This window comes from Camelus ferus, chromosome 32 (genome assembly GCF_009834535.1).
Source record: "Camelus ferus isolate YT-003-E chromosome 32, BCGSAC_Cfer_1.0, whole genome shotgun sequence".
Classification (NCBI taxonomy): Eukaryota; Metazoa; Chordata; class Mammalia; order Artiodactyla; family Camelidae; genus Camelus; species Camelus ferus.
Window position 1 is genome coordinate 5,440,962 of NC_045727.1, and position 22,178 is coordinate 5,463,139.

Below are 22,178 nucleotides of genomic sequence, written 5' to 3' on the forward strand. Positions count from 1 at the left end.
ATCCAGTAGTTTCTCTGCCATGCATTTCTCAACATGCACTTCTGAGTATTATTCTCCCATGCACAACAGTTGCAGGATGGACAAGAATGGAACTCAAAAGAGTATTGAACAAGCTAGACTATTATATCCCGCAGAAACTTCAAGGACTCACCCCCACCAACCTACTCAAGATCAAATGGTATGCCATCTTCAACCCTAGATTATTTGAACAAATCGTAATTAACACATACTTCTCCAACAGATTTATTTTTTCTTTAAAGGAATGGATTTTGAAGAGAAAAACATGGGGCAGAGAGGTATGCAATAAAAATAAATACAAATGTAAGCTGTTTTGCTAATTGGTTTATAACCACAACAAATTAGTACAGAGAAGGCCCTGTACAAAACAACACAATAAAGGTTCAAAGATTGAGGTGTTCCCTTAGGCAAGGCTGAAGATTTCAGTCTCTGGTATTTGGAATTTAGGCTGCAGTCCTTGGTTTTGGATGGATCACTGGGTGTGTCGCACAGTCCATGCTTTTAACCAGATTTGAACAGAAGAATGGCCACTTGGCCCAGGTAGAAGTAGATGAAGTGTTTGGTTTCATGTGTCACGTAACTACCGAAGTTCCTCCCAACAATGCAGTGCCAGGTAGGGTTGTACTTCTTGTCAAACTCCTGGGGAGGGGAGGAGGGAGAAAAAGAACACTAGAATTTTAGTGCTAAACCAGAGGTCAGAGTTTGCCTCCTAGATAAGCAGAGCCTGTAGGGGCAGAAAAAAGGAATTATTAGCATCTGCAAATTCTTAGAATGAAAGAAATGTTCCCCAGCTCCAAGTCGCCTACATAGTGCATTAATGCAAACATACTTGCAATCTGAGCTAAGCTGGGGCTAGGATGGGCGGGGCAGAGGCTGGGGAGGTAAAAGGCAGAAAGGGCAGCCTCAAAGACAGAGCGCTTTGTTATCATGCTAATTCCACCTTCATAACTTCTATAATATTCTTATTCATTGACATCAGGTGGTAAGTTCTAGTTTATCATGTTTTTATGTCTAAACAGAACTAAACTACACTCCTACAGCTTGACAATCACCCCCAAATCCAAGAAAATAGTAAATATTTAGCCTAAAATACTCCATTATATCTCATACTCTATTGTAAGTCATTCCAGTATCATTGAAAATAAAAATTCCAAAAGAACAAAGCTTCAATTAGCATCTAAACCCCTGTACATCATTAATCTAAAGGGACAAGACACTTCATCTTTAACGTCAATAGCCCTCCTTCCCACCTCTACCCTGATGGTGTTAACCTACCACCTGGTCCTCAAGGATAGCAAAATGCAGTAATTCCCTATCTTCCTCATTCCAAAGGGCTCTAGGGACTAGAATGCCTGTGTTAATTTCTTCACTAGATAACCCCAGGCAGGGGCCAAAGCTAATCTTTTTCTTTGAAATTCTTAAAAGTCTTTGGTTAGTTAGGCAACCAGAACATCTTTTAGATTAAAGGGAATAACATTCTTACAAGCTAGACCAACGCACTGCTGCCTTTGTCAAAAAAGGTATGTCTGTTCCGTCTGAAGTCTTTCATCTTCTCATTCTCCATTGGAACCCTCCCACGGCTTAGGCTGCCAGCTTCCTCCCTTTCCAGAAAACATAGCTCGAGAAGTTGGCAGGCCTGCCAGCTTTCTACAGACTGCCATTTACCAAGCCCCCACCCCAGTCCCCAACCACCACTACCACCCACTTTCCCTCAACTGCCGACTGACTCCCCACTGAAGGCTGGCAAGATCTCCCTCCGGCCCTGCTGGAAACACCCACGCAGCTCTCCCTCACAAACACCCAGATGGATCCTCGGCGCAGCAACCATGCAGAAGGGGGAACCGCTACTCCCTGATCCTAGAAACCGTTGCTAGGTGGCGCTTTCCCCGCGGAGCTGGGTAATAAAAAAAACTTCGGGCGCTGAGGGTCTGATCTTCTCAAGAGGAGTGCAAAATTCATCTGCCTCCTTTCTGGAAACTTCTACACCCGCGTTGCCTCGCAGGCCGGGAGAATCTCTGCCAGCGCCCCGGGGACCCAGGATCGGGGAGAAGGAACTAAGTTGTAACTCGCCCCAGCTGTGCGCAAACTGCCCGAGACCCCCACGCCCGCGCCCAATCCTCACCTTCTTGATATGGGCCGCAATGTCCTTCTCTATATTATACTTCTCCAATGCCTGAGTAGCACACTCCACAGAGTCCTGTTGCATCTCCTCCGACATATCGGCATTTTTGATCACGGCCTTTCGGTCACACATGGTTACCTGGGGGGCGAGGCCCAAGCAAACGGTGAGGAGTTGCGGGGTGGGCTGCGCCCGCGAAGCGCCAGCTTTCCCAGCCCGCTCCGCCCGCCCCGCGCCACGCCATGCCACCCCGGGACGACGCCCCCCACCCCACTTCTCAGGAAGCGCGGGCCGCGCGGACCGAACGGCGGGAGAAGTCCAGCAGGGAACGAAGCCAGGTAGCGGAGACCCCTGTCGCTCACCAAGGAGCAGGGGGTGGCCGACCGCAACAGTCTCCTGGGGGAGGGGCTGGCGAGGTTCAGACCCGACAATAGCAGCGGTCGCTACTGAAGCCGTGGCGCATCTAAGGAGCCCCAAGCCAGCCGCCGCCGCCTAGTGCCTAGGCCCCGCCTTGCTCCCGCCGGCCCCGCCTCCCGCTGGACGTCCTTATTGGCTTGACGCAACCACCAGGACTCTCCCATTGGCCCATGGGCTCAATGGTTCCCTCAGGATCTTTCGCCTGCATTTTATTGCAAACCACAATGCACCGCTCTCGGCGTCGGTTGCCCCGGCAATGGGCCGCATGCGGTGAGGCCCGAACTCCCGGCTGGTGGAGCTGGGGCTGGGTCACGAGGACCACCCAGCGGCTAGAAAGGTGCGAAGGGAGCTTCAGCCCAAGCCAAGAGAAGTAATTCCAAGTTTACGGAGGTTGTCCCAGGATGTGTTCTCCAATAAGGGTAGTCTTGGGAAGTTGGGTATTCTACGTTCCCCCTCCTCCACTCCAGATCAGAAAGATTTACTGATTCTGACCGAGTTGGCCAATCCCTTCACTAAAAGGGTATCTCCGAAGCAGGGTCGGTTCCGTGGGCAAGTGACCAGTGCAGTCCCAGATGAGGGGTCCCAGGATTTGGTTTGAAACTCTGCTGTTTCATTCTTGAAATTCTTTTTTTTTTTAAAACAAGGGACGCCACATTTTCATATTGCATTGGGCACGCAATTACGCAGCTGGACCTCCTCTGAAATGTGGTGTGTGGAGGGTGGTTAGAGGGCCTCAGAAATGGGAGAGGGTTTGAATTAAAAGATTGAACCCAAGAGTGGAGTCTCCCGCTGGGCAAAGCAGAGGTTCTTTAAGGGGTGGGGGTGCGGCCCTCTAAGTGGATTTGGGAGTGCTGATCCCAGGTGTATGTGTCAAGGGTGGAGCCTCTTGCTCTGATGAGGCAGTCTTTCCTGTGTGGGAGTTTCTTGGTGAGGATTTATCTCTGGGGTGGCGGTGCCATAATGGATAGATAGGCACCTCATCCCTTAGAGGTATTTCCTCTGTTTTGGGGAGACTAACCACTAAGTGATTAAAAAAGCGAGGTCTTGGGTGGGGGCGAGCAGGGTCACATGCGGATTTAAATCCCAGCCCTGTCATTTACTAATTGTTTGAACCTCAGCTTTTTATCTGTAAAGGAGGACAAAATATAAAAGTAAATTACTTCATAGGGATGTTGGAAATATTAAATAAACGAATGCATTTGAAGTTCTCAGCGTGACTTGTGGCACATAGTAAGGGCTGAAGAAACTTAACTGTCAGCTTATGGAACTGTACCAAGAGTTACAGCAAGGTTTTGAACAACCAACCCTTAAATGCCTTTAATGGATTCTTGAACCTCCATAAACAAGTTATCAGTTTAATCAAGTAACCAGAAGCTTCCTGTTTACATTTCTGCACGTTTCTTCTTGACCACCTACTCTCATTAACCCAGAGCCCCTTACAATTTGATCAGAGTCACACAACTCCAAAGAGAAACAGGTAGGGGAGGGGGGAGGGTATAGCTCATTGGTAGAGCACATGCTTAGCATGCACAAGGTCCTGGGTTCAATCCCTGGTACCTCCATTAAAAAAAAAAAAAAAATTGAAACCCCTAATTACCTCCTCCCAAAAAGAAACAGGTAGAAATAATGAGAAACTCAGGCACCACATATGCATGTCAATTAAATCAAATTAAGAGGCCTTTCCCAGTTCCAGCTTTCCAGTGGTGGGATTATGGGTTTGACAAGATAAAGTAGTTCTAATAAGGTGTCACTCCTGAGGAAGAAGTTGGATTGGCAATGGGAGTGAAACTGGTTAGTGCTTCTACCTGACTTGGGTGTATGATTCAGAGCTGTGGAATCTGATGCTGATGCCAGAACCTGAATCTCTCTCTTGGGGACCCATACACACAGACATATATATAATTTTTAAAAATTCCTCTGATCTATGGCTTGGCCAGCCTCGCCTTGTTTGAGCAGAAGGAGCTGAGAGTAAAGTGGATGAGGTCATAAGAACAGCAGCTGTGTAGTGGTTGCTTCCCACCAAGTGCTTTGCATTCACTCAGTTATTCCTCACAACAGCTGTGCCTGGGACCCCTTTCCTCCCACCTCCCTCTTGGCATAACCTCTGCTCATTTCGATTTGAGCTCAAATGCCTCCTTCCCTAAAGGATCATCTCTGCTTTCCCTCTGCCACCACCCTTCAGTTACTCTCTACAATAACACTTTTATTTCCTCCGTTGTACTTGCCTCATTTATTCCTTCAGAACAAATTCACAGGAATTATCTCATGTATTTATTTGCTTGGTTATTGTCTGTCCCTGCCTGTCTTGTTCACTGCTGCATCTTCAGCATCTAATTCAGTGTCTGCATACATAGCATGCATTGAGTTAAATATGCATTGAATTAAAAATACCAGGTCTTATATCTCCATTTTACAGATTAGGACATTGACTTTCACAAGGTCATGCTTTTCATATATGAATACATTCCAGGTCTGGAAGACCCTAAAATCCATTCTTTTAACTTCAGTACATTTAGCTGAGTAGACAGTGTGCCTTTTTCTTACTTATAATTCTGAAGAAAAGGAATTTGAAATAAGATGATTTAAAGGTTTTCTAACACATAAGAGGATTTTGTTCAATAAATGCCCATAGGTTTTCCTCCATTTGTAGCACCTGCCTTCCCCAGTATCTCATGTGTTTGCTGCTCATCTCAACCAGCTCCTGACCCTAACTATTTTCTTTAAAAGTGAATGAAGAGCACTATCAGAAACTCAGGCTTTTCTGACCTGTGTTTAACCCCAAGAGACCGTTTGGGGAGTATTGTTTCTAGGAACTAACTACCTTTTTCATTCCTTTACCACCTATTTCTGCAGAATCATTTCTCATTTCCTATCTACTTATTCCACAATGAAGCCAGCAATAAATATCCCCTGCTTACAAGATAAATGTACTGTGTAGGATTTGGATGCTTGAAATATATACCCAGAGTCAGTTACAGCCCCATCCTCAAGGAGTTTCTAGTCAACAGTAACCTGATCCTTCTAATATCTTAGGTTTGGGGATTTGAAAGGGCTTTAGAAATCCAGGGGCTCAGCAGGTAATATTAATGAGAGAGGTGAGGTAGGTGGTGCAATAGGGAGTGGTGGAGACTGTGGCAAATAGAAAAGCCCTTTCAAAGATGCCAAATAGGTGTTGCAATTTGGGAATACTGACCCAGTGTTGCTAAATCTTCTGATTTTCAAGAAAGATGAGAAATCTAAATTATTTTTATGAGCAATGTTAATTTTAAAATGTTGGTCACAAATTAATTTCTTAAAACACAGTGCAGTCTAGATATGACCTATAGGCCTCCAGTTTGCAACCTCTTATCTAGTTCAATAACTACTCTCTTTTTGTAACCAGAAGACAGACTCAGAGAAGTATAATTTAAAAGAAAAATACATACAAATATATATATATATATTTGATCTTTGTCCAAAGATCCTAGCACAGAGCTCTTAAAACCCTTGGAATTATTTGAGTGATAAGAGCATCTTTTTTTAAATCATAATGAGACCCCATCAACTACAATGGAGTTTAGGTAATGAAGTGACTGACTCTTTGTGGGGAGTGTGGCTAGATACCTTCAGATACATAGATAGCTTCAGATATCTAGATAGCTGGTCACCAGAGGACACAACCATGTGATTAGAGGGCTGAAACTCTCAGCGCTCTATCCCCACCCATGTCCCCTTCCCTCCATCTTCTCCATCTCCCGACCTCCTGGGAGGGAAGAGGAACTGGAGGTTGAATTCAGTCTCCATAAAGACTCCAAAACGATGAGGTGCTGTCAGGGTGGCATACCCAGCGAGGGCATGGAAACTGCACCAACCCCCACCCCTCCCATACCCTGCCTTATGTGTGTCTCCTATTTGGCTGTTCGTGAGTTGCATCCTTTGCAATCTGTAATAGTAAGTAGAGTATGTTCCTGAGTTCTGTGAGTTGTTCTACAGAATTATTAAACCTGAGGAGGCGGTCATTGGGAACCCAAATTTGTAGTCAGCTGGGCTCAGTGAGGGGAGCCTGGTAACTTGATCTGCTGCTGGCGTCGGAAGAGGGGGCAATCCTGTGGGACTGTGCCTTTAGCCTGTGGGGTTCTTGCTAACTCTGGGAATGAGTGTCAGAAATGAATAAAAGTTGGACACCCAGTTGATGTTGGAGAATTGATGTGGAACCATAAGTATTTGGTGTTAGGAAAACAAACACAGTATCAGAAGTGTGGTCAGAAAAGACATCACAGAAGGGAATAGACCTGCCCATGATTGCACAGCAAGTTAGTTACAGAGCCAAATCTCAGAGATGGTCTGACTCCAAACCTAGTGCTCTTTCCATCACATACGACAGGCTGGCTTATCCCGGGGCGCTGGGGATTTCACAGTTTCCGGGAGTGAACGGAGCGTAGCCTATGCTTGCTACTTGGCACGTGATGTTTGCTGAATGAATGCGACTAAATGAGTGGGTATAGCAGCAAAATGCCTGCACTCAGAGCTGCATGAAGACAGTATCTGGCAGGAGGGAAGGTTCAGCTCATCACAGGCACTAGGGGTATTCCATAAGAAGGCAAGAAAGTGGAAACTCAGCGGTATACTTGGCTAATCAGTACCATCCAATCAGATGTAGAGAGCCCAAGAACAGGTCATTTCCAGAGTCCTCCGGAAGCTCAGATGACACTAAGGCAAACCCACCATGACTCCGCCAAGTAGAAACCCAAGGTACGTTTCCTAAATCATCCTCATTATTTTTGCCATACCTGCACCTTACCTCTACTTCTATTTCTTCAATATTTTTCTTTAAACTCCCTATGTTTTAAAAATAAATGTACTTTTGTAAGGCAAAGTTATATCACTACAATAAATGGAAAACTAGTCTCATTTGTCATAAATACAAGGTAACTATAAAATATAGATATTAGAATATAAAACATTTTGTCCTCATATTGCTAAACAGATCTGAGTCCCTACTAGTGATATGTGTGCCACACTTGGGAAATGCTGCCCTAGAGGAGGGTTCTTAAAGGGGGATCCATGGGTGGATTGCAAAGGTGCTACAAGCCCCCTGGAATTATGCGCAAAATGTGTGTTGTGCTCACAGGCATTTTTCCAGGGAGAGGAGCTGTACCTTCCATCAGAGACACAGAGTCAGAACCCAAAGAGGACAAAGAATAATTGCTCTAGAATAACTCAGACTCCTGGAATGAATGCAAGATTCCCTCACCAGGTCCCAATGAATTGGCCCATCTGGGGTTCCATAGCATCATATGTCTAGACAATTCACTTTACTCCACTCCCAGCTGCTAAATTTTCTTGAGAACTCTTGTGAGCCTGAAAACATGCATTTTTTATTCTTACCACCAGAAATCATAATTAGGGGGAGGCAAAACTTCTGAGATCATAGGCTTTGGAATCAGACGGACCTGGGAAAAATCAAGTTGTGTGCCCTCTTACAAGTTAGTTAGCCTCTCAGAAGCACAGGGTCCTGATTTTTAAACAGAGATAATACCTTCATTATAGGGTGGTGGCAAGGATATTAAATAATGCATCTAAAGACCTAGCCAAGGTCCAAAAGACGGTAGCTACTGCTGTTGTGTATTGAGACCTTACTATGTGCCAGGCATTGGGGACATATTATCTCCTTGACTTCTCACAACTCTATGAGGTGGATTTTAAGAGCTGTTGGTCTCTCCATTACAGAGATGAGGAAAATGAGGTGCAGAGAGGTGAAGTCCCTTGCCTAAAGTCACATTGCTAGGAAATGACAGGGCTGGGATTTGAACTCTAGTCTGTCTGACTCCACAGTCCTTCATGGTAGATGGAAACTCTGGGCTGCCCCACCTCGCAGACAAAGAGCTGATGTGTGTCCCCTGGGACTCTAAGCATCCCTGGCTCCTGGCAGGAGCTCCCTAAATATATGTTGGGTGGATGGATGGATGGATGGACCGAAGAAAAGATGGGCATTTCAAACTAATTCAATATTGCTTCCTCTCAAACCTGATCCTAGATTAGCCATCAGACTTTCCCAGGGCCCTCAGAAAGACCATTGGAATTGTTCATAAGCACGCTGAGGGATTCCTTGCAGGGATTAGAGATCTAAGCTCCCAAAATAGGCTAGAAAAGACCACAGCCTGTGCCACCTCCACACCACCACTGGCCTAGAATTGCACTGTTCCCAGCCCTGTCCAGCAATCATTCTTCAAGATTTTCTGGGACCTCAAGTTCTTTCTTGGACCATGATTTCTGTCACCAGCCTAGCAGCTCCAGCCCTCCTTTACCTGAAAGGAAGTATGAGCAGATGTGACCCCGCAGTCCCCAGAGTTGATTCAAGGACGCCATCCAGAAAGGAAGGGCTCCGTGCGAGAATGTGCAGAGCCTAGGTCTGACTCTAGAAGCTTTCTCCCCATGGAGAAGGGCTGGCACTAGCCTGGGGCTGGCAAGGGAACTGAGTTTTGGAGCCAAGTACTGTATACTGCAGTGCGGGGAGAGTGAGGCCAGACAGACGGGGACAACTCAGGGGAGAAAAATCTCCCCTCTGGCCAATAGCCAAGCCTCACCTGAATGGACAGACACCCTGAAGTTTCATTGCTCAGCCTCCTGTCCATGGGGGTAGAAGATAATTTTGGGCACGTCCAGAGTGGCCTAATGGGCCCACCTCAGCTTCCAATTAGTGGGCAGAGCATCCCAGAGTAGAGGCTAAAAGTACAATCTTTGAAGCCAGGCAGACCTGGGTGTGCATCCTCACCCTGCCCCTACTAAGGTGTGTGACCTTAGGTAAGTGAGTCCACCTCTCTGACCCTCAGTTTCCTCAGCTGTAAAATGGGGATTGTAATAGTCCTTGTTTCTCAGGGACAATTTGAAGATTGAAATAGTGCATGTAAAGTGGGTAGTATAGGACTTGGCACATGGCAAAGGTCAGTGATGTTAGTGGTGGTGCCCTAAACCAGGATTCTTCAACCTCAGCACCAACATTTTGGACCAGAAAGGTTTCTTATTGTGCGGGGGCTGTCCCTAGCCTCACACCCAGTTGTTAACCAAAAATGTCTCAGACAGTGCCAAATGTCCTCTGGAGGGTGAAACTGCCCCAGGTTGAGAACCAGTGCCCTAAATAATCTAGGCTGAGTCCGAATGCCACAGACCCCAAACTCACAGCCCTGTGTAAGGACCACAAGGCGGGCGAGCCTACTTATCCACATAGGGATGGGATGTCCAACAATGGCAAAACAAGTTCCCTCCAGCACAGACTAAGAGGCAGGACCTGAGTCTGCTCTAGGAGCCCCCTCTGACTCACTAGGTGACCGTGCTGTCACTCTTTAATTATATGCAAAGTGGCCTCAAGTTAAATCGCAACTATTCTAGGGCCCCAGATAAAGGAACAGGTAGTTGGTATCTGATTTCTGGCATCTCCATTCTTATTCACTGACTAGGAGGAAAGCTGACTCTCCAGAATTGAAGAGTTCATTCAGACCTTCACCCATGATTGCTGAGAGATTCTGGCGAGAGAACTAGTGTCAGTAGTCACTGTCTGGGTGCTGGGGATTATGATATTATGACTCATGATAAGAAATATATACTTGGTCGTTTTCCAGTTCCTGGCTCAGAACTCCCCAAACCCTTTGAATTTTCTGAGCAACAAGAGCAGTAGGAGCATCTTTTGTTATAATATTTGGTCTCATCCTCAGTTCCTGAAATCACTTCAGAGCCATGAAGGTAAAATGAGTGCCTTGTTATTCATAACAAGCCCCTTTCCACCACAACTGGGTTTATGCTAATGAGCTGACTTTTGGAAAGCACCTGAGGTGAAGGCTGGTTGTGAGTGGAGCCAATCATGGGATTAGAGGGTTGGAACATTCAGTCCCACCCCTGACACTCAAAGTGGGAAGAGGGGCTGGAGATTGAGTCCAATCACCAATGACCAATGATTCAATCAACCATGCCTATGTAATGAAGCTTCCATAAAAACCCAAAAGGATGGGGTTCAGAGAGCTTTCAGGCTGGTGAACACGTGGAGGTGCAGGGAGGGTGATGCCCCTGGAGAGGACATGGAAGCTCCACACCTTCCCACATACTGTGTCCAATGTGTCTTTCCCACCTGGCTCTTCCTGAGTTATATCCTTTCATAATAAACCAGTGATCCACTAAGTAAAATGAGTTCTGTGAGCTGCTCTAGCAAATTAATTGAACTCAAGGAGTGGGTCATAGGAATCTCTGACTTAAAGTCAGCTGTTCAAAAGTATAGGTAACAACCTATGCTTGCAACTGGCATCTGAAGTGAACTTGACGGGAAGCCTTGTAGGACTGAATGCTTAACCAATGGAATCTGATGCTATATCCGGGTAGAAGGTGTCAGAATTGAGTTGAGTCGTAGGACACCCAGCTGGTATCTGGAGAATTGTGTGTTGGTGTGAGGGAAGCCCCTACCTCCCCACACATCTTAATTGGTGATCAGAATCCTATCAGGGATGTACAAGAGAACAAAACAGGCAAGATCCCTTCTTTGTGGAACTTATATTCTAGCAAGAGAATAAAGATAATAAATAAGCAAAAATATGCCTGACCTTGATAAGGGCAACGGATAAAAAAATAGAATAAAAAAACCAAAGATGACAGAGTGAGAGGTCTTGTCTTCAACAGAGGTTTCCAGGCAGGCCTCTCTGAGAAGGTGCCATTTGAGCCAAGACTTGAGGACCTGGCTACTGGGTGGAGGACAAAGTGTGGGGAAGCCAGTGGGAGCAGAGAGGCCAGGAAGAGGCTGTTGCAGCAATCCAGGTGAGAAGTGATGGTGGCTTGGACCAGGACGGTAGCCGCAGAGGTAGAATGAGAGGTGTCTGGATTCTGGATATACTCTGAAAGTGGAGCTGACAGATTTGCTGATTAATTGAATGCAGGGTGTGAGGGAAAGAGAGGAGTCAAGCATGACTCCAAGACTTGTGGCCTAAACAACGAGAAGAATAGATTGAGATGGGGAAAGCTGGCCAAAACAGAAACAAAAAGTTGTTTTGGCGATGTTAAGTTTGAGACACCTGTTAGACACTCCAAGTGGAGATGTCAAATATGCAGTTGGATATATGAGTTCTGGGAAGAGGTCCAGGCTAGAGCTATAATTTGGGGAGTCATCAGATTATAGATGACATTTAAAGCCATGGGACTTGATGAGATCACCACTGAGGGAGGAGTACGTGTAGATAGACGAGGTAATGCTTATTCAGCTAGCAACATTCTCTGAGCTTTCACTGTGGGCCAGGCCCCAAGCTAGGTGCTAGGTAGAGAGATGTACATCCCTCGACACCTGAGAAAGAGATGCTCCATTACTTATTTAATTTTTCCTGTCTGAGTGCTTTGCCCACTTAGAAGATAAACACTGAGAGTTCCTGCCCTGCCTCTTAGTCACTTGTTCATTTTATTAAAAGAGAGATTTATCCACTTGGTACTAGGTCCCCATCTAAGTCCTAGGGACATGAAAGAGAGCAAGTCAGACCTGTCCTCCTGTCCTCATGGAATTTACACTTTATGTGTGGAGGAGATGGACATTGAACAAGATGCACATGATGATGTGATTACAGTTATGACAAAGGCAAAGATGGAGACCAATAGGCTGGTGTGAAAGCTGTTAATGGGGGCTCTCCTCTAGCCTGGGAGGCAGGAAAGGCTTTTCTGGGAAGTCACATTTGAGCAACAATCTAAAGGAGCTGGAACCTGGGCTAAGGTAAAGTGCAGGGAGCTCTTCTGGTGGAAGGAACACGCATACTCAAAGGCTTTGAAGGCCAGGAGGAGGTTGACAGCTGAAGGAAGGTCAACCTGGCTAACAGAGACGTGATTTGGGGGAGTATAGGAGAGATAAGGCTGGAGACATGAGCAGTAGCCAGACCTTCAGGGCTTTGTGAGCCTGGTTAAGACACATGGATTCTGTCTTGAAGCCACCAGCGGCCTTGAAAAGCTATTGGTAGGGGAGGGTAGAGTGCAGTGGTAGAGTGTGTGCTTAGCATGCACGAGGTCCTGGGTTCAATCCTCAGTACCTCCATTAAAATAATAATAATTAAAAAATAAATAAAAATAAAACCTAATTACCTCCCTCCCCCGCTCCAAGAAAAAGGATAAAATACTGGGCTTTAAAATGGAAAAAAAAATAGAGAAAAAAAGAATATGAAAAAATTTTTTAAATTTTCTAAATTAAAAAAAGATTTAAAGAAAGCCTATTGGTGGGGTCCCACATGATCAGAGGATCACTGAGGAGAATGGGCTGGGGGGCCCATCCTGGTGTGGCAGCCAGGACACCAGTGAGGAAGTTCTTGACTGCTGCCCTTTGCCTCAGCCCCTCAGTTCCTGCATTTTAAACATCTGTTTGCAGAACCTCAGTTCTCTCCAGGGCAGCAGGGGATGCAAAGAGGTTGTCACTCTCTCTCAGTAAAAGCAGAACACTTGATACTCCCCAATTTGTCAACTGGGGATCTCAAAGTCAGAGCTCAAGGCTGGACTTTAAAAATCTGTCTCTTCTAGGAGACACATCCCCAAAGAGGCTCCAAAGGTATTGTTTCCTTAGCAGGGGTGTCAGGTGGTTCTGGCCGGAGCCTCTGTGACTCTCTCCTCTGTGACCGTTTTCCATCTAAGTTTATATAAATCAGCCTCCTGGATCTATGGGCCCTTTACTGTGAGGCTATAAAGTAAAATAACATAATAAGTGCCACCAACTACAGCTGTTCTCAATCTCCATGTCACGGCCATTACATGTATGAAATATTTACGGAGTTTTTGACCAATTGGTTTTCTTTCCTGACATCCATTTTTCATTAAAAATGACAAAAACAGTAAATGTACAAAGTAGAAGATACAGAATAACACAAAGTATAAATTATAAATATTAACTAGGCAGAGATAACCATTATTAATATTTTGCCCTAAATATATATAGACTTTTTCTATGCGTACGTATATACATATCCATATTCATATAATACCTATCATGTTGTGTACATCATTTTTGTTACTTGCTTTTCCATGTCCTTAAAAAGCCTTCTACAACATGATTTTTCAATCTCTTCTTAATAGTTCATCATTAATCTTTTGAAATAATCCCTTATCATTGGACACAGCTTGTTTCCAATTCTTCAATATTATAGTGATGCTTTGTTCTAATGAAATGTCTTTCAAAATTAAAAATAATCTGTTTTAGGAGTTACTAAGTTTTTCTGGGTATTTCCCATGTATACATGTTATTAAACCTTTGTGTGATTTTCTTCTGTTTGGGTAAAAAAAATCTGTATTACTCTACTTTCAGAAGTAATAGGTATTCACTGTACCAAAAACAAACACTGCAGACATTTAGAACATGGTAATCTTACAACTCAAAGATAACTTTTAAAATTAGTGTTTTTTTTTAATGCAGAATATAGTTTTTTCTTTCTTTTTACCAAAATGGGATGATAGTGGGTTTTCCATGTCACAACATATAGATTTAGTTCACGTCATCCTTTTAATGAACTTCCCTACGTTTCCAGCACCACCTCTACCCACACACCCACTTTTGCATGGACACACAGTCTCCTGTCCAGTTACCATGCAGCAACCATTCGGGCCATCTCCTTGGTGCTGAGTCCATCCCCTCCACTCCTGAAATTCCCTCTTCTCCTTCTCCTACATCATCAATTTCCACTGTCTACCGGATTATTCCCAGCAGCATACAAATGTGCTGTTACATCCCCCATCTTTAAAAAATACCTCCCTTGTCTACACATTTTCCTCTGCCTACCACCCCATTTCAGCTCTCTTCCAAAGAGTTGTCTGTACTCACTGTCTCCAATTCAGACCTGTAAGAAACAAATTTCTCTTGCTTGAAGCCACCCAGTATGGCATTTTGTTACAGCAGCCTAAACAGACTAAGACACTTTCCATTCTCTCTTCAGTCCATTCCACCAAAACAGTCTATGGAGTGACCCATGACCACCATGCTGCCAAGTCCAGGGGCCAGTTCTCAGCATCCTTCATTGATGTACTTGTCACAGTGCTCTCCTCCTCTTTGAAGCTCATTCTTCGCTTGGCTTCCAGGATTCCCGGGACTCTGCCTGTTCTCCTCCTGTCTCATTGGCTGCTCCTCCTCAGCTTCATCTATTGTTTCTGTCTCTTCTCCCTGACCTTGAAAGGAAGAAGTGTCCCAGGCCTCAGTCTTTGGACTGCTTCTCATGGTTTCTATTTTCCAGGTTTTGAATACCATCTCCATACTCATGACTCCTGTCTTAGTCTGTTTAGGATGCTATAACAGAATATCTTAGACTCTGTGGCTTCTAAACAATAGATATTTATTTTTCACAGTTCTAGAGGCCAGAAGCCCAAGATCAGGGTGCCAACGCTGGGAGGTTGTGGGGAGGGCCCACTTCCTGGTTCATAGATGGCCGTCTTCTCCCTGTGTCCTCTTGTGGTGGAAGGGGCGAGGGAGCTCTCTGAGGCCTCTTCTATAAGGGCCCTAATACTATTCACGAGGGTTTTACACTCATGACCTAATTACGTCTCCAAAGTGCCACCTTCTATACTATCACATTGGGGGTTAGGCTTCAACATATGAATTTTGGGGGATAGGGATACATAAACATTCAGTCTATAGGAACCCCCAAATTTGAAGTCAGCCAGGAAGAAGTATGGGTAGACTGGTAACCCCATTTGCAGCTGGCATCTGAACTGAGGGGAAGTCTTGTGGGACTAAACCCTTAACCTGTGGGGATCTGCACTAACTCTGGGTAGTGTCAGAATTGAAGTGAATTATTGGACACCGAATTGGTGTTGGAGAACTGGTGTGGAAAAATGACACATTTGGTGTTGGAAGTGGTATCAACAAAAAAAAAAAAGACACTACAGGAAGTCCCTGGATATCAGCACAGTGCTAGACATACAGATTTCAATAAATATAAAAATGATTAGCCACAAATATGAGAAAAGAAAAAAAGATATGAATAAATGTAAAACGATACCAAACTTCTGGATGGGAAAGCCAATTATAGCAAAAATGGAAAAAAGTTTTCTCCGTGTAAATTTATAGATTCAACATCATTTCAAAGAAAAGAAGGTACCATACAGAACTTGATAAAAAGATTCTAAAATGTGCTTAGACAAATCAACTGGCAAAAATACTGAGGGAATGAAAGGAGCAATAGGGGACAACTAGGCCTTCCAGAGGTACAAACTGGGAGGAAGGCTCTAGACTGGGGTCACACAGGTCTTGGCACCACTGAATGCTAACGTACTAAGTCAGGGACCTGAAGGCTAAGGAGGGTATGGTCAGGAAAAAGACTGGGGAGGTAGATGTGGGGAAATCAATGTTCCAAGGAGAGGTAGCCCCTGAAAGACCCAGTAAAGGCTTTCAGACACAGCAGATCCTGGAAAAGCTGGAAGACCTGGCTAAGGGGAGGTAAGGGAGAGACTGGTGGAGGCAAATCATGAAGGGCAAAGATAAGGGGGTGCAGATGGGGCTTTCTCCGGGGGGGGGCAGACACTGTCTCCTCCACCGCTGGGACCCTAGCATCTAGCGCAGTGCACACAGTAGGTGCTCCATAAAAATCTTGCAGATCTTTTCATACCTACATTATGGATTTGGTCTTTTAAACATCTGCATGGTATTCAGATCTGCACATCTCCCACGTAACTAGTCCCCTCTGGATGGACCCTGAGGTTGCTTCCAGTTTCTAGGGGAATTAACAGTTATTAATAAACATCGCAGCATTTCGAATACAGCCCCCTCTGCAGCCCGTCTTCCTCAAGCCCACAAGAGATCCCTGCATTTTGCTTGGTCCTGTTTTGCTTTTCTTCTAGCTTCCAAACAAGCATCCTTTTGCTTTTCACAGCTCCCCTAGAAGACTGTGAGACTCTCTTCCCCTCAGGCTCTCCCCTCCCCACTGCTTGAGAGTCTCACCCCCTTTACAATCATCCTAGTCAGTGATATACAATAAACATTTGTACGAGCAGCTGAAATACGTAGCATCAACATGTATAATCTAACCCAGTTGGGCTCTGATTTACACTTGGGCTTCTCACTCTGTCACTGGTGGCTCTAGAGTGAGAAAGAAACACCCCTCACCCCCACCTAACTGTGCTGAGCTATGCAGCTTCTCCAAAGAACCAAGCCCTCTTCTGTCCTCCCAGCTTTCTCTCTGCACATGCTTTTCCTTCTGCCTGGAATGCTCTTCTTCTCTCCTCATGTACTTGGTTAACACTAGCTGGTACTTCAGGTCTCAGCTTAGAAGCCAGTCCCTCCAGGAAGTCTTCCCTGAACACTCCATGGTGTCTGGGTTAAGAGATGCAGGAGCACCCGGTGCCATCGCCTTTTTAGTTGTATGTGAATATTGTGAGGACACAATTTGGGTCTTGATCACTGTCGTGTCCCTGGCACTCGGCACAGAGCCAGGCTGTTCTGCAGCTCAGTAAATACTCAGTTGACTGAGTGAACAAATGTCAAGTGGGCAAGGAGTGGGGTAAGCTACCAAAGTCCGAGATGCCACATACACAACCCTGGGCTCTTTGAGCTGGGGTCAAAGCATTCCATGAGGGAAAAAAACCTGGTCTCCTGCAGGCACCATCAAGGAGTGCGCCTTAACAAGACAAACTGGCAGCCCATGAGAAGGATGGAATAATAAAAGAACTCGTCCCCAGCTGCCTAGCTCCAGGGAACGTTTGTCAATGTGACATTCACAGAAGCCCTGCACATGTGCTGGCTGAGGGGGAGAGCCAGCCTCAGTCAGACAGAAGGAGAGTCAGCTACTGTGCACATGTTAGTACTGGGGGAGGTATGGGTTGGGTTTTGCTGGGGAGGCAGTGGCTCACTGATCCCTGAAGCCCTGTGAATCCAAGAAAAAGAAGCCTTGACAATGACAAACTATTCGAGGACTCCATCTCAGAAGACAGCAAGTTGGCAAAAATAAAGCAACAAGGCTGCTACAAACTCAGTATGCTCACTGCTTTGAATGCACCTCATATAAAAGCAGGCCCTTGGGTTTCTATCTGCCTGGCCACATTCAAAGAAACATCAGTTCATTATCCAAAAATAACTGAAAATGTTAACGATTTTCTGCAGTCTCTTAAGAGAACATCAAAGGGGAATAATATTCACAACGTACTGCGACTCTTCTTGAATTATCTTTCCCATCTTTTTCCTCTTCTCATCCTCCCACACATGACACTTGCTTCTCTAAAGCTCTCTGCACCTCCCTCCAAACTCTCTCCAAACCTCCTAGTTCTGCTGCTGCTTCTCCCCTTCCTCCCCTGCATGGCTCAGTTCTTAATTACGTAGATCTCCAGAATACATTTGATTTTACTCCATCGCACAAATATAGTGGCAAAGAATGACAGAAAGCTCCCGGGGTGCAGTGACCAGAAACACATTCCACAGCAACCCAGCCCAAGACCTCCCTGCCAGCCTGGACCAGTTTCGCTGAGATGACTCATTTTCCCACCAATGGTTTACTCCCCCATCACTTCCTCTTCTGCCCACTACTCCCAGGGGCGAGGGTCTGGCAGAAGCTCATGACTGAGCCTGGCAGAGAGGGCTGGCATGCCAGAGGGGGCTGACATCATAGGGAAAGGGAGGAAACCAGATGGGCAGGTTCATAGAATGTTTTATCCCCACTGTTAATTGTTTTATTATTATTTTTTATTGGGCACTGCCCTACTCCCTAGTAGGGAGTAAATGGCTTGCTGTGGGAAATGCATTAACTCTTAACAGTCTGCCATGGTCAAAGGCTTCTTTTCAATCTGAAGACAATCCCATTGGTGCCATTCTTATCATCATATTAGCAATGATGAATTTTATTGGGCCCCCATATAGTTAAAGCTCCTCCCTGTATCCCATGTATCTGAGGACTCCAGTGTCATCCACCATCACCTGGTCATGCACCTGGAATTGTTTTCAGTGGAGAAGGCACACAGAGCTGGAGCCATCACATCTTATCCTTCCTTCTTACGTCCTTCACACACATCTGAACTCATCATTGTTCATCCTCTCCACATTAGTTCCTTCTGCTTTATTGCCCATCTCAGAACAATACCACTGTGTAACCAGTACCCCAAGCCAGAAACCTGGGAACTGACCCGGACTCCTTCTCCTTCCTCAGCTCCCACATCCAGTCTATCTCCAAGTCCTATGAGATAGGATATGAGGTATCCCAAGGACACAAAATCATAGGACTTGGAGATAGACTGGATGTCCATCCAAAGATATGACAGTGTTCTCTGATTAACCTAAAGGTGCATATAGTTAACAGGGATAGCCCCAAGTGGTCTGTTGACTAGCTGGTTACATGGGGAAGTAATGTGGGAGTGGGTCTATCTCTGTCCCTTTATATCAGGCCACTGGCATCTCTTGCTTGGGTGACCACAGTGGTCTCCCCGTTGGTGTCTACCTGCACCCACTCCCGTTATTCCCCCGTGTAACCTGTTTTTAACTATATGCAGCTTTAGGTTAATCTGAGTACACTGTCACATCTTCCCAGAACTATACGAATACAACTTTAAAATCATCAATGGATAATGTAGATTTTTAATGAAGTCACAGGAGGGGGCTTACACTGTGATTTACACAGCAATCTTCCTACCCTGACCCCTTAATTACCTCTCCTCTTTCCCCAAGTTTCCCTATAATGGCTGCTGCATCTCTCCTTGACTCCCTCTCCTTTCCTACAGTCCTGCAGCTGCCCTCCAGTCAAATTAGCTCTCAGTCTCCTGCCCTACTCCTACCTCCCACCCCCTCAATTGCCCCTTCTCATCCCAACATAACTCCTTAGAACTCTTCAATGGCTCCTCACTGTCCTCAGTAGAGTCCAAACTCCATAAGATGGTCGACTAAGCCTTGCAAGCCCCAGCCCCAGCTCCTTCTCTCTACTTTTTCCTACTTGAACTCTTTGCCTTAGCCATTCTGTAGGGTGGTAGGGATTGTCCCTGGCCTGCCATGATCTCTTTGATCTGAGCAATGGCTCATGCTGTCCTTTTTGTCCGAAAAGCCTTCCCCTTCTTCTCTATGGTTAATTTCTACTGGTCCCTCAGGGCTCAACCTAAACATCTTCTCTTGGAAGCCTTCCTTATATATAATTGCTAAGACTGCATTAGGTGGTCTCACAGCAGTTTATCCTTATCACAACTGTCCTCTAAATGAACATCTGAATAGCAACTTGCATATACACCTTGAGGACAGAGTTGTATCACTGCTTGCACACAGGTCCTAAATTATAACATGCAGTTGATGATGCTGAATAACTGGACGAGCAAAAGCTCAAAAGGACGTCCCTGCCTAGCATCTGTGGCCTTAGTAGAGAATGGAGCCCATAGGCCTCAAGTAATTTTGGCTTCCTTTGGGTTCTAACCTGCAAAGGTTAGTACCTCGGCTCACAGAAATAAAACCTACCTTTGGGATTCCCTAGATGATCACAAATGACTCATAGCAGTTTAGCTGTCTTCTTCTAATTCCAGAAAGGCCATACTTGTCGCATCCCCGCATCTGGGCACATTTTCTAGGCTAGGTGTGAACCAAGACTTTGCACAAGACAAGTTGAATCATTACTATTTACACCTAGAGTCCTATTAGGTCACTTAGCTGACTCCATTTCTGTCTCCCTAGGAGACTACCCGTCCGTCTCCAACAGCACTTTCCAGGCAACAATCATGTAGGAGTGGTAGGACTCAGAGGGTGGTTTTAACACACATAAGCACAACCCCAAAATGAGGAGGCATCTGGACTTTAGGATGCTTTCAGGATACATAAGCTCCTATATATTCTGGTCAGGGCTCTTTCCTGCTTGCCTTCTGAAGGCCAGCAAAGAACTGGAAGCTTTACATAATCCAGAATACAACAGATGGTTCTGATTGTTTTATTGTAGAAATAATTTATTGTTTTATTCCAATTATGAAAGTAGTACATGCTAATTACAGGCAATTTCATAAACACAGAAAAGCATAAATAAAAATATAGAAGTCATTTTCATCAAGAGATATCTCCACAAACATTTGGAAGGTTATTTTCTTCTATGCCTTTTTGTTATAAGCAATGAAAAAAAAAAGTATTTTCTTTTACACAACTGAATAATATTGCATAACATTTCCTCTTTTTTAAGAATATAAAAATAAAACAGTTGCAGTAACAATCTTCAACCTTATACAAGTGTATGACATCCAAAGTGAAAATTCCCACAACTGCATTCTCTAGAGAACTGGTGTCAACGAGTTTAATAAATTCCTTCATAACACATATGTGTACAACATTTTAAATGAATTTTAATTATTACCAAATTAGCATGACCTAAATATCCTTCAAAACATCATTTAATACTTGTGTAACATTCAATATTATTGTCTGAACCACTCCTTTATTATCAGGAGTTTAATTTTTTTTATTGAACAGAATGTAATGAATACACAAAATTTATTGTAAGGATTTCTTATGTCCTTGTGATAATATCCTACAAGTGGAATTACTGGATCAAGAGGTATATGTGTATAATCAGGGCCTGATATATACGATCAATCTGCCTTCCAAAAAGCTACATACTCAGTAGTTACGTGTCTCTCCTAATTTTTTGTTTGTTTTGATTTTAAAAGGCTCAACTACATTCAGATTCAACGTCTGGTTTTATTCTCTTGCTATTGCTAGCACTAATAGTTTGTGTTTCCTAACTCCCCTCAACATTTTATTATGAGTTTTCAAATATACAGGAAGGTTGAAAAAATCGTACAGTGAACACACCGAATACACCCACCATCAATCATGTTAACATTCTGCTACACTTGCTTTCTCATATATCTACCCATCCGTCAATCCATAAAGGTTTCCTTTTTAATAAGAAAAATCCTTTTAGGTCAAGACTCTTTGGATGCAAGTCCTCATTCTTGTAACGTCCCCAGGTTCAACGCTCTGCACCATGGAATGTAAATGTGGTAACGTTCCAAGGTGGGAGTCTACCTGAGCTCCAGAGCTTCGGAAGGACTCAGCGCGTAGGTTGGAAGCATGGCTTCGGGTTCTAATCTTGACCCCACTATGATACCTCTGTTTTCTCACCTGTAATATTGGAATCCCTCCATACTGGGTGAAGATTAAAAGCACAAACTGCCGGAAGCATTCTATAATGACAGTCGCTATAGTTATGATTCTTTTACTCCCTCCTTGTCTCCGATAAACTTCAAGTCCAAGCTACGGAACCCATCTCAGGCCTTTTACATCCATTTTAAGTCCATCTTGCACCCTCAGTTCTAAGCAATTATAAAACAGGGACAGGCGGGCCCAGAGGGAAACAAACCTGAGGCTGAGAGATCCGCGACAGCCCCGCTCAGCCCAGCCGTCGGGGACTACTTCAGGCCGCCGCGGGGTCAGCCTGAGGCCCCGGGCCGACTCCCTCCCTCCGGCGCCCGCACCCGGAATGACGGCCCGTGGGACCCGCCCTGGACGCTACACCCGCGTCACCTCAGCAAGTGCTCACAAAAGCCTGTGAGGTAAGCAGCGCTACAGAGGGAGAAAACTGAGGCCCAGGGAGCCTGAGTCACTTGCCCAAGTCCACGGAGCTGGCGCGCGCCTTACCTTCGGGAACTGAATCCAGTCTCCTCAGTCTCTACCTCTGGCCTCTCCCGAGCGCCCCCTGCACCTACAGGGAGA

General features: G+C 45.1%; 1 protein-coding gene across 3 annotated transcripts; it reads right to left on the reverse strand.

Annotated features, from left to right (window-relative positions):
- Positions 1 to 227: 227 nt before the first annotated feature.
- On the reverse strand, positions 228 to 22,122 carry DYNLL1 (dynein light chain LC8-type 1). Of its 3 annotated transcripts, none has more exons than XM_006178108.3 (3): positions 22,104 to 22,122; positions 2,141 to 2,278; positions 228 to 657 (listed from the first exon to the last, which is right to left on the reverse strand). In XM_006178108.3, the coding sequence occupies exons 2-3, from the start codon at positions 2,270 to 2,272 to the stop codon at positions 520 to 522; spliced, it is 270 nt and encodes an 89-aa protein (XP_006178170.1). In that variant the 5' UTR covers positions 2,273 to 2,278; positions 22,104 to 22,122; the 3' UTR covers positions 228 to 519. The 3 variants fall into 3 exon arrangements, with proteins under 3 accessions (XP_006178170.1, XP_032327358.1, XP_032327359.1); XM_032471467.1 differs by lacking the exon at positions 22,104 to 22,122 and adding an exon at positions 2,500 to 2,659; XM_032471468.1 differs by lacking the exon at positions 22,104 to 22,122 and adding an exon at positions 2,439 to 2,457.
- Positions 22,123 to 22,178: the final 56 nt, after the last annotated feature.

Coding starts and splice junctions, on each gene's coding strand:
- DYNLL1 (XM_006178108.3), bottom strand. CDS start 2,272: ATGTGTGACCGAAAGGCCGTGATCAAAAATGCCGATATGTCGGAGGAG. Junction 658..2,140: donor TTGCGGCCCATATCAAGAAG/GTGAGGATTGGG, acceptor TCCCCTCCCCAG/GAGTTTGACAAGAAGTACAA.